Source organism: Chrysemys picta, chromosome 1 (genome assembly GCF_011386835.1).
Source record: "Chrysemys picta bellii isolate R12L10 chromosome 1, ASM1138683v2, whole genome shotgun sequence".
Lineage (NCBI taxonomy): Eukaryota > Metazoa > Chordata > Testudines > Emydidae > Chrysemys > Chrysemys picta.
The window spans coordinates 299,341,088-299,354,095 of NC_088791.1; the positions used below are offsets into that span (position 1 = coordinate 299,341,088).

The 13,008-nt window shown below is 45.5% G+C and overlaps 1 protein-coding gene across 14 annotated transcripts in view; it reads right to left on the bottom strand.

Annotated features, from left to right (window-relative positions):
- INTS6 (integrator complex subunit 6) overlaps positions 1-13,008 on the bottom strand; it is a 93,311-nt gene that overhangs the window by 57,304 nt on the left and 22,999 nt on the right. For 11 of the 14 annotated variants that reach the window (XR_010597795.1, XM_065581245.1, XM_065581252.1 and 8 more), the window contains one exon: positions 6,484-6,573. The exons of the other annotated variants lie outside the window; for them this stretch is intronic. Coding sequence is in view for 9 of the 11 variants with exons in the window: in XM_065581245.1 (XP_065437317.1) it covers positions 6,484-6,573 (90 nt within the window). In the remaining 2 variants the exon portion in view is untranslated. The remainder of the gene's footprint in view (positions 1-6,483; positions 6,574-13,008) is intronic. 14 annotated transcript variants of the gene reach the window in all.

A 13,008-nucleotide genomic window follows, 5' to 3' on the forward strand; every position in this document is an offset into this window, starting at 1 on the left:
AATAGGAGAATAGGAATTCAGATTCCTTAGCAGGGACATATTTTTTGTCCGCTCACTTGCAGGTCGGGGCCACTGATGATGAGGTTTGCCACATGGTCTTTGCCAGGCCTAAAATGGCCTCATTAAATCAGGATGGCAATCTTTGAGGAGGCAGAATAGAGGATATCAAGGAGTTGATGGTGGGTATCCTTGACTTTCTCCAGTGGAATCTGGAGAGTGTCTGCCATCCTCTTTGCCAGTTGCTGAAAGAGATGGAAATCGTCCGCCAAAGATGGTGGAGAAGGCATGACAGCTTCATCTGGAGAGGAGGATATGGTCCTCAGAGTCACTTCCTCGTTACTGGCTTCCTGTTCGTCTAAGTTGTAAGGCAGTTCTGAACTCCTGGATTGTGTGGCCAAGGGAGTGTGCCACAAGGGTTCTCGGGCGAGGCTTGGAGCTCGAGAGGTATGTTGGCAGTATGCCGCCAAGGGTCCCAATATGGTCATTGGGGTGGTGGTGGAGCCCAGGGGTGGCCATACCAGAACGGTGGTGGTGGGGCCATCTGTGGGTATATCCTTGAGCTCTGTTGATAGTGAGCCCCATATGGAGCTTGGGAGGAGTACTGCGACACTACTGCCTCAGACTCGCTGTCTGAACCTTCACTAGAAAGCACAGGGACATGGCATGGCAGCGGGGATATTTCGAGTAGAGGCTTGGTGCAGAGGTCTCGGTACCGAGAAGAGGGAATTCTGGTGCATCCAGAGGTCTCTTGAACAGCGGAGTTCTGTCTGTATCGATCATCCTGGCATCAGTGGCAGTGCCAGGGGGGATGGGAATCTTGTTCACACCGGTTACTTTCTATACAGCCGGATGGTTTGTTCCTGCAACCTCAATAAGGATTCTTTAAAATACAGCCAGCTCTCCTGGACTCCTTTCCCCCTCATGTTATTCTCCCAGGGAATCCTGCCCATCAGTTCCCTGAGGGAGTCAAAGTCTGCTTTTCTGAAGTCCAGGGTCCTTATTCTGCTGCTCTCCTTTCTTCCTTGTGTCAGGATCCTGAACTCGACCATCTCATGGTCACTGCCTCCCAGGTTCCCATCCACTTTTGCTTCTCCTACTAATTCTTCCTGGTTTGTGAGCAGCAGGTCTAGAAGAGCTCTGCCCCTAGTTGGTTCCTCCAGCACTTGCACCAGGAAATTGCCCCCTATACTTTCCAAAAACTTTTTGGATTGTCTGTGCGCCGCTGTATTGCTGTCCCAGCAGATATCAGGGTGATTAAAGTCTCCCATGAGAACCAGGGCCTGCGATCTAGCAACTTCTGCTAGTTGCCAGAAGAAAGCCTCATCCACCTCATCCCCCTGGTCTGGTGGTCTATAGCAGACTCCCATCATGACATCACCCTTGTTACTCACACTTCTAAACTTAATCCAGAGAATCTCCGGTTATGAGGAGAGGCTAAGGGAACTGGGATTGTTTAGTCTGCAGAAAAGAAGAATGAGGGGGGATTTAATAGCTGCTTTCAACTACCTGAAAGGGGGTTCCAAAGAGGATGGATCTAGACTGTTCTCAGTGATAGCAGACGACCGAACAAAGAGTAATGGTCTCAAGTTGCAGTGGGGGAGGTTTAGGTTGGATATTAGGAAAAACTTTTTCACGAGGAGGATGGTGAAGCACTGGAATGGGTTACCTAGGGAGGTGGTGGAATCTACTTCCTTAGAGGTTTTTAAGGTCAGGCTTGACAAAGCCCTGGCTGGGATGATTTAGTTGGGAATTGGTCCTGCTTTGAGCAGGGGGTTGGACTAGATGACCTCCTGAGGTTCCCTCCAACCCTGATATTCTATGATCAAGCCACCGCTGGTGTTACAGATGCAGGCTCACATACCAGGATCATCTTTTTAGAGGAGTGCTTACTCCTGTCTTTTGGTGCCAATGACTCTGTGCCCATGCCCATTGGGTCCATGTGCCTGTCAGCAGTACTGGTTACTGTTGGTCTCTGTGAGCCATGGGTGCCAGTCAGATGGTCTCAGTGCTCAAGTTAGCCACAAGCAATCACCATCTTGTTCTGTATCTTCGGACTCATGAAGGGGGCTTCCTGCTCTCTTCTTAGAAGATTTGTGAGAGGGTCTGCAGCCTGCTTCGACCAATAGCCCTGAGATGTAGAAAGCTGTAGGGAAGACATGTCTACCAGGTGACTGGGGTTGGAGAGCTGCCGCCATGAAAACAGTCTTCTGGCAGAGCTCTATTTTTGTGGGATCCTGGCCAGAGCTGTTGGCAAAGACCACACTTCTGTTGTATGTGGCCTACCCCGAGGCAGTGAATGCATGGAGAGTGTTTATCTGCAATCAGGATTGCCTCTTTACAAGTAAGGCACTTCTTGAAGCCTGGCAAACAGAGCATAGGCTGTTGGTGGAAAGGGCACCTGACAGGGGAGAAAAGGTGGGAAGAAAAATAAAGTCTCTTTTTCTGTTTTTAAGAAAGAGTGAGAGAGAAAGAAAAACTACAACTAGAAGACTACGATGGATAAGTAGATTAAGATAGGTCTTAATGGACTGCTAATGGCTCCATCTCTAGCCAGGGTGGTTGAAAAGGAACTGAGGAAGGTTAGCCCACATGCGCTGGATAGGCTCGTGGCATAGCACAAGGAGAGACAGCGCATGTGTGGGCCCAACGGACACTGCTACCAAAGTTCTCCGATCAGCAGCGCAGGGATGCAAGCACACTTACAGTGGAGCACCCATAAGGACTCTACTTTGAAGAACAACTTTCTAGGTGCAATTATTCTGAACATCCAATGTATTGGCACTCAGAACACTATTTACTACTCATTGAAACGGCAGTAGTGATTAACAGTGCTAAAGTTCAATAACTCCTAAAGTTATTCTGCAACCAGTAAGCCGAATGGCTAGTTAACTGAAAGGGGAGAGACTGATGCCCCAGCTTCTCAATGACACACTGTGGACCTCACAACAAGGTTATGTCTCTATTTGCGTTGAGTACCTCAAGAACGTTGAAATTTACAAAGAGCACGAAGACTTATGAAGACAAAGCAAGGAATTTTAAAGACACTAAACATAAAATTAATTGAAGGTGGTTTCAGAGGGAATTGACAGATTACATGCTGACAATATTACTGTCAATACCAGTGAAAATCTGGCTTAATCTAATTAACAAATAACTGGAACCACACAAGAACAAAATCAAAAAATGATTCAGACATGTATTATGTTTCCATTACTTAACCAACATGCCCGATGACATGTACAAAGGTTATCGGTTAAGACCAGAACAGAAACTGAAATATGGTTGGTAGTCAGAAGCTTCTTCCTGCTCTTCTAATTTTTAAAAATTGAAAATGCAGCCCTCCAGGAAAAATTCTACCCCAAAACTACCTTTGCAAAGGAGGTTCTGATTGTGCAGGGGTGGCCAATCTGTGGCTCCGGAGTCACGTGCAGCTCTTTAGAAGTTAATATGCGGTTCCTTGTATAGGCACCGACTCGGGGGCTGGAGCTACAGGCGCCAACTTTCCAATGTACTTGGGGGGGTGCTCACTGCTCAACCCCTGGTTCTGCCACAGACCCTGCCCCCACTCCACCCCTTCCCGCACCCTCCCCTGAGCCTGCTATGCCATCGCTCTAAAGGTAGATATGACAGAGTGTAGGGCATATAACTGATTAGTGGACTGAGAGCTCAGCTGTTTGTGTTTCTTGTGTTTTACTTGCAGAACTACAAGCATTTCCTGTAAGAACAATTTCAGCCACACTGCTGCTTATTGACTTAAGAGTATCTTTGTCCAATAGCCCATTGGAATTAGAAACTTTTTAAAAAAAACACATGGGCTCTGAAAGTATGGAATGGATACATAACCCTCAGTTTCACAATTTATACGGGAGAGAATAAGTAAATTATCTCAATAGTCAAATTGATATTTGCCCTGTAAGTCTCCTTTTGCTGCTGCAAGTGGCTAGAGTAGATGATACGTGAACATTTTCCCAAACAGAACCCGTCACTTGAAATCAGTCAGAGGGCACACCAAAGCCACGCATCCAGGTTATTGCTGTATATTTGGTATCTTCTACTGTATTCTTGTAATGAGAATAATAGACACCAATGCCCATTGGCAAATCATATTGAAAGGCAGGTAGAACAAAAAGTAGCCACATTTGCACTGCATGATCCAGACTCTTCTGGATTGGTATAGCCAGAAGATTTGTTTAACCATAAGAAGCACTACAGTGCCATCCCTTGAGACTTCCATTATTAGACCAAGAACAGGATGGGAAAAATCATAGTGAGTGCACTGAGAGATTTCACAGTTGAGTGGTCTGATAGCAGAAAAGAAGTTACTTATATCACCACTCTGAGTACAATCCTAAGGGAAGGACCTCCCAATAACTCCTGAAATATCAAAGCAGAACAATAGTATTCGGATAACAGTAGCAAATGTTGCAGGAGCAGCTTGTAATATGAGAAAACACCTTCCCTTCATCAATGGACAAGAAGTGGTAGCCCATCTGCATATATAACAGTTCGTGTTCCAGCATGAAACCTGATTGGTAAAGGTCCGAGATCTCAGCAATGTACAGGAGTAGTTGAAAACCACTTTCAAGAACTATTGGTTAGTTTGCTCAGGAAAGAAAGGTTGGATACTAGGTGGTAATTTGCTAGATCCAAAAGGTACACAGGTGGCTTTCCTGATTATTGGCTGTGGTTGTCCGTCCAGAGTCAGGCCTTAAAAGCTCGTGGCTCCTTAACAGCAGCTAGGCTGGGGTACTGCCTTCACTCAGGGGATGGTAGGAAAACAGAAACATGCAGACTGTTTAAAGTTAGTCTAGTAGTGATATTTAGACAAACTAATCACATCTGCATTGAAATAGACAGTTCAATTATAGAATGAACTGCCTACAGGATAGTGTCACTGTAGCCTTTGAAGAATTCTAAAAACATCTGGACTAACAGACTTATGGGAAGTCAGGAATAATCTCAAGGACCCTGAAGTCAACTTCATAATCAGATGCATTAGGATGATCTCCAATGCAGGAATCAAAAATATCAATGTTTCTCTGGGAGGAAAGTTATGTGAGCACACTTGGAGCAGTACTAGACTATCTCATTATTCAATAAGCAGGGGGGGTGGGGGGGACAGACTAGTCCAAAGACCAAAAAAGAAAACCCCAAACATCAAATATGCTAAAGCAGAAATTATCAAAATGAATTATAGACTACTTGCTAGTGGACCACAGACAGGTGGCTTGGCACATTATGCAACCTTGTCTTTTCTCCTGCCCTGCTCCTTATCAACTTAAGTGCATTAAAAGAAAGCTAAAAATATATTTCACACTTTCTTAATATCACTTTTCCATGAAAGCACTTTCTCTAATTGCCACAGGAATGTAATACCAGGAAAACAGGAGAAAGTCTGCACAATTACAGTTCAGAAGGGAGGTGGTCTGTAAGATAATGTCTATATTAAAATGTGATGCACCATACAAAAATGTTTGAGAACCTGTTGCAAGAAAAAAAACACAACCCACCAGCACTGAAAGGGGCTCAGATATTAGCCTTTGCTTTTGAAAAGAGGGACCAGCTAACAATGTTTTTCTGTTTCAAGGCCTGTACGCATAAGAAACCAGACCAGAACCATTGTATCAGTAAAGAACTCCTCACCATTCATCTAAGAAGAGGATCGGACAATAAAAGCAGTTGGGAATGGTTGCAACTTCATAAGCAGGGAAGCTCATGCCATCTGGTGATGAAACAGCTTATTGCCTCAGAGTTTTAGCTATGGTGACCCGTAAAGTTTATTGTGAGCATGGACTCAGTATTTTAATCTTAAATATTCTAAGGTATAGGTGTGGATTTAATTTGAAATTAACTCCTCTTTAGCCCACCTTTTTGTTTTAGATTGCTATGGGACATTCCAGAGTCCAGACAATAATTCTAAACAGACAACTATAAAATCCAGAAGTAATCTCTTCTTCTTCTGCACTTCACGTGTCCCAACCTGCTCTCTGGTTCATGGTTCCCACCCTTGGAAGATCACTACATTAAATCAATCAGGTCTATACAAGTTATGTATGTTTACACATTTTCAAGATGTATATTCTTCAGTACAATAAAATTCATTCTGGTAAGCCCTTTAAAAAGTTATGTATACTCATTTGATAAGTGTATCGAACTAATATCCCAATTACCTTCAATAGAACTGTGTTGCATGTCTCTGCCAGTGTTTTAAATCAGACTCTGAAACTGGCAAACTGAGTATTTTAGAAACTCTTCAAATCTGTTTAAAGATACTCATTAAATATGCTCAAGTTTTTAGTGCTGAAAAGGCTTTCAAACCATTTCTAGCACAGTATGATTACATAAGAATGTCTCAAACTCAAGGAAACACTGTTTAAATTTGTCTCATGTACATTGGAACACGTTTAAATAACTGATAATCCTAACATATCAGCCTTCTGTCAAAAGGTCTGGTACAGTAGATAAACAGAGATTAGACCTTACCTCATCCTGTATCCCACTCGTGGTAGTTAATTTACTCCCATCAGTAACTGTTATAATTATTGCTGGCTCCAGAAAAAAAGGGTTTCTTCCCTAAAAGAAAATGTAATTACATTAGAAATGCTACATTCAAATGTAAAAGGTTCTTGCTTAAACCCACAGTGGTGCACCAATGGCCCAATCCACCACACACTGAAGTCAAGGGAAATATTCCCACTGATTTCAGAGAGTGCTGGATTGGGGTCGTAGGTAGATGGTTTGGTTCCATGGCAATACTCTAGGCTATGAATAGGTTCCTCAATCTTTTTACACCTGCAATCCTAGAACCAATATATATGCTACATATACCTAAAATAGGCATTTACATTTATTGACTATACATTTCATAATGTCATATGTTAAAGTAACAAAAAATTGTTAGTCTTTTTGAGAATTTCATTAATTGCACATATGCAAATACTAAATGGTCAATAAATCCAACAGTGTAGCTGTTAACAAGTGGAACATTATCTTCATAACCAGAAGATCTTGCAACTCCCTCCTCTACTACCAATCAAAAATTAAGATTTTCAGAATACTATACAATCACAAGAAAACATCTTCACAACCTAAAGGTTGAGAACTAATATTCTAGAAACAGAATTTAGAACTGGGTGGTCCCAGTTATTTGGGTCACATTCCAGAGTGATTTTCTCTCTCTTTCGCATGCACATCCACACACCTGTTTCATTAACTATTCAAGTCTTCATAAACATTGACAAGCTTTCTACATCAGCGCCATTTAAGATAGTGTCCAAAATTACAGAAGACATTTTGTGACCTTGTCTGTCAAAGTGGCTTGAAGGCCTTGAGGTCCTGTTCAACTCATAATTAAGCCTTGACAATCAGACCACCTGTGTTGCCACTGGCACTTCCCATTTCCACCACGAGACTTCCAGGAACCTTCAAGAGGAGGATCTAGCCAGTGTGTTCCATCCATGCATGCGTCAATTCAGAGCGGGTTACTATAATTCACTGTATCTGGGGTTGAAGATGGAATCCTGTGACAGCACCAGGAGCATCTCTCTGTTCTTTCTTCTGTCCAATGGTTTCCAGTCTGCTTCTGTTGACAGGTTTGAAAAATCTTTGGCTATGTCTACACTTAAAACTGTAGCATTTTAAGTGAAAGCACTTACTGCAGCAACTGGAGAAGTTCTCTGATCACTATAAGTAATTTACCTCCCTGAGAGGCAGTAGCTAGGTTGACAAAAAATTCTTCTGGATTTTTCACACCCTTGAGAGACGAAGCTATGTTGAGAAAACTTTTCAATGCAGTTCTGACCTTTAAAAGCCATAACTGGGTCAGGATTCAGCTATATCAGAGACTACTTCTCCATCCATAATCCACCAAAACAGCTGTGCTCCTTTGGACAAAATAGTTTACAAAACTCAGGTCAAAGCTTTAGAGAAAGCACTCTTAGTCTAGGGATTTATCTGGAATGTCACTGCACAGCTATTAGACATTTCCATGATCTGACCATTCAGAGCATGCTGCAAGACCCTCCTCTTTGATAAATCTTTCCCACCATAACCAATATATAAAAAAAACCTCTGTTTTAGGATAGAAATGCAAACGAGTCCATGAAACTGCTCTGGACCTCATCATTCAGACTTAAATTTTTGTGTAAAAGTACAAAACTAAGAACTACAGGTTAATCCTCAAGATTTTTCCTAAATTTTTAACAGAGACTTACAAAATTTAATATTTTATTGCTACAGAGAACTTAAAACCTCAAGCACTGAAATTAAACAGTGAAGATCAATTTCTTCTGAGGGAAAAACTACATTATAAACCAATTTAACATTCATAAACTGTTTTAAGTAAATGTCTAAAGTACTCATTCTTTTTATTCAGATTGCCAAGATCATCCAGTCTTGTTTTTAAGTTCTAAGCAACAGTTGTGGTATGCTATCCTGTCAACTAGTAGTTTATTACAACTGTGAAGCAAAAACTGAAAGCTAATTAGGTTGCAGTTCATTTAATTTAAAACAGATTTCATTATTACAGGAGGAGCTCTGAATCACTAGTAAAAAGCATTTGTACTACAGCTGATGAAGGAACAATGTCAATTTATACAGCAAAGGGACAAAAATATCTTTACCTAATCAGTATCATAAATGACATTAACAAGAAAGGGAACAGTCATAGTCTTTTTCGTGACTATTTGTCCATCATGTTCCACATCTAAACTCTTCCAGATCAGTAATCCTGTGTGAATCATCATTCAAAGTATTACACTACTGTCTTTGTTTCTTTTAAGAGGAACAACCCAATTTTTCAAAACTTCCTATTTGGATGCTTTTATGTATCTCTAATGGACAAAGTATTTTCTCCCAGTCTTATACAAGGGCTGGTCTACATTGAGGGGGGGGAGGGGAGGGGAGATCGATCCAAGATACGCAACTTAGCTGAAGTCAAAGTATCTTGGATCGAATTACCTGGGGTCCACACGGCGCGGGATCGACGGCCGCGGCTCCCCCATCGACTGCGCTACCTTTAGTTACTGTTAGTCTTTAAGGTGCCACCAGACTCCTTGTTGTTTTTGTAGATACAGACTAACACAGCTACCCCCTGATACTTTATTCAAGAACATTGTTGTTATTACAGCTATTTACCTAAAAGAACAAAAATCTATTGTTCACTAGCAAAATATGTAAGAACAAATTATGCTTAAGGTTGCTGATCTTACACACCTTTATAGAGAGGACTAGAACAGTCACAACTGCCAAATCAGAATTCTACCTCCTTGTAATGGTGTTGGCACCTGCCTCTCACGAGCACCCCCTTTCTCTGGCCAACGGTTCTCTCGGCTGGTCTTCAGCGACTTACCCTCCAGCTGAGCCATATACACTGGCCCCCCTTCCAAGGTATACAGTCCCGAGTTCTTATCATGGCCCTGATATGGGGCCATAGCTCTTAGGCTTCTTCCCAGAGGCACTGCCTTCTTCAGACACGCAACTGTTGCCCATTTCGGTACCCTCAGCTGGTGTCCTTTTCAGCAGCCCTCCCTGGGCTCATTCTGCAATCAGACCAGCAGAAGCCATCTCAGTACTCTTGTCTGGCCAAGTTCTGTGCTTAGTCTGCTCATAAAAACCGGTTACTCACCTTCTAGTAACTGTTGTTCGAGATGTGTGGTTCATGTCCATTGCAAGCAGGTGTGTGCGCGCCGCGTGCACGCCAGCCGGAAGATTTTACTATAGCAGCGTCCGTAGGGTCGGCTCCGCCGCCCCCTGGAGTGACGCCCTCATGGCGCTGTATATAGGGGCCAGCCGACCCCCCACCCTCTCAGTTCCTTCTTGCCGATACTCCGACAGAGGGGTAGGAGGTGGGTATTGGAATGGACATGAACACCATATCTCGAAGAACAACAGTTACGAGAAGGTGAGTAACCGTTTTTTCTTCGAGTGATTGTTCATGTCCATTCCAAGCAGGTGACTCACAAGCCCGAGTCTAGGCAGTGGGGTCGGAGGTCACTGCAGACTGAAGGACTGCACAGCCAAATGCAGCATCCTCCCTGGCCTGGTGCGTGATGGCGTAGTGCGCCGTAAAGGTGTGGATTGAGGACCAGGTGGCCGCTCTACAAATTTCCTGCGTCGGACCTGGGCCAGGAACGCAGCTGGAGGCCTGCGCTCTCGTGGAGTGGGTCGTGATAGGCGGGGCTGGTATATTGGCCCGACTGTAGCACTCCTGGATGCAGGTTCTGATCCAAGCCGAGATTCGCTGTGATGTGACCGGGAGCCCTTTGATCTTATTGGCCACGGCGACAAAAAGTTGGGTTGACTTCCTGAAGGATCTTGTCCTTTCGATATAGAACGCGAGAGCCCTGCGAACGTCCAGGGAGTGCAGTCTACGCTCCTTCGCAGAGGAGTGTGGTTTTGGATAAAATACCGGGAGAAAAATGTCTTGACCCATGTGAAACTGGGAAACCACATTAGGCAGGAACACTGGATGCGACCTGAGTTGGACCTTGTCCTTGTGGAAGACGGTGTATGGAGGTTCAGATGTTAAAGCTCCGAGTTCTGACACACTGTGGGCTGATGTGATAGCCACCAAAAACGCTACCTTATATGAAAGATATAACAGCGATCACAAAGCCAGCGGTTCGAAGGGGGGCCCTTTGAGGGCGGACAGGACCAAATTGAGGTCCCAAGCAGGGACAGGTTGACGAATATGCTGGAACAATCTGTCAAGGCCCTTAAGGAACCGTCCAACGAGTGGGTTCGCAAACACTGAGGTCCCCCCCTCTCCAGGGTGGAACGCCGAGATTGCAGCAAGGTGTACTAGAACTGACGAGAGAGTTAGTCCCCGATGTCTCAAATGTAGCAAATAGTCCAATATGAGAGGGATCGGGGTGAGCAAGGGGGCCTGACCCCGTTGTGTGGCCCAGAGGGAGAAGTGCTTCCACTTGGCCAAGTACGTGGTCCTTGTCGAGGGCTTCCTGCTGCCCAACAGGACCTGTCTGACCTGATGAGAGCATTGCAACTCTACTGGGTTTAGCCATGGAGCATCCAAGCTGTAAGGTGCAGTGACTCCAAGTTTGGGTGAAGGAGGCGACCGCGATCCTGCATGATCAAGTCCAGTAGTAGGGGCAACCTGAGTGGCACCCTTGTAGACATGTGCAGGAGAGAGACGTGTACCAGTGCTGGCGCGGCCACGCAGGCGCTATCAGGATGAGCCGAGCGTGATCTCCGCGGGTCTTGAGGATTACTCTGTGAATCATGGGAATCGGGGGAAAGGCGTAAAAAAGCCCATCTGCCCAAGGGAGGAGAAAAGCGTCTTTTAGGGACCCCGGACTGTGCCCCATGAGGGAGCAGAATTGGCAACACTTCCTGTTCTCGCTAGAGGCAAACAAGTCCACCTGGGGATGACCCCAGAGTCGGAAAATTGAGAGAACTATATCCGAGCAGATAGACCACTCGTGACCCTGGAACGAGCGGCTGAGCCCATTGTGCGTGCCCGGGAGGCAGGATGTTGTCAGGTGAATTATGTTCTGTACGCAAAAGTCCCATAATGCGAGGGCCTCCTGGCAAAGGGGAGAGGAGTGAGCACCACCCTCTTTGTTGATATAAAACATCGTTGGAGTATTGTCTGTGAGGACAGAAACGCACCTGCCTGCCAGCTGGGACTTGAATGCTATGCATGCAAGGCGTACCGCTCATAATTCCCTGACATTGATGTGCAGTGAAAGATCCTCCCGCGACCAAAGACCTTGGGTTCTGAGGTGGCCCAGATGTGCACCCCATGCCTGATCCGATGCGTCCGTTACCAGGAATAGGGAGGGCTCGGGGTCGAGGAAAGGAACTCCTGTGCAGACCACCCGCGGGTCAAGCCACCATTGAAGGGAGTCCAACACAGGCCGAGGTAACGTCACCACTGATTCTAGGGAGTCCCTGATTGGCCGATAAACCCCTGCCAACCAAGACTGGAGTAGGCGCAGTCTGAGTCTGGCGCGTGTCACCACGTAGGTACATGCTGCCATGTGCCCTAGTAATTTGAGGCAGCTTCTTACTGTGGTGGTAGGGTAACTTTGGAGGCCGAGAATAATGTTGGATATAGTTCGGAATCTGGCCTCTGGGAGATATGCTTTGGCCTGTGTCGAGTCCAGAACTGCTCCTATGAAATCGATTTGAGTTGGAGATAGTGTGGACTTGGCCTCGTTGAGTAAGAGGCCGAGTGAGCGGAAGATCTGCCCGATGACCACTTGAGCCTCCACCAGTGCCTTGGTCTGCCCTTAATGAGCCAATCCTCCAGGTAGGGAAATACCTGGATCCCTTGTCTGCGCAGGAAGGCCGCCACGACTGCCATGCACTTCGTGAAGACCCTTGGAGCTGCTGACAGACCAAAGGGCAGAACCGTAATCTGTAGATGGGCGTTGCCCACGAGAAACCTGAGGTAACGCCTGTGCTGAAGGATTATCGCGATATGAAAGTATGCGTCCTTTAAATCGAGGGCAGCATACCAGTCTCCTGGATCCATGGAAGGAATGATGGAGGACAGGGAGACCATGCAGAACTTGAGCTTCTTCAAACTTGTGGCGTCTCAACAAATCCAGAATAGGTCTGAGGCCCCCTTTCACTTTCGGAATTAGGAAATATCGAGAATAGAAGCCCTTGCCCCGTAGCTCCTGAGGAACCTCCTCCACTGCCCGATGCGAGGAGGGGCTGAACTTCTTGAAGTAGAAGTTGCTCGTGAGAGGGGTCCCTGAAGAGGGATGGAGAGGGGGGTTGGTGGGGCAGCAGGGAGAAGAACTGGATAACATATCTCTCCTCTACCGTGCGAAGCACCCAAGCATCCGATGTGATCCAGGCCCACGCATGATAGAAGGGGGACAGACGTGACGAAAAGGTAAGGTTGGACGGATCCTGGGTTCTGACTGGGAGGTCGTCCTCGACCAAGCCATCAAAATGGTGGTCTAGGCCCCTGTGTAGGCCTTGGTTGGGCAGATGACTGTCCGAAGGGCTGCTGTTGTTGCCTCCACCTGCCCGTTC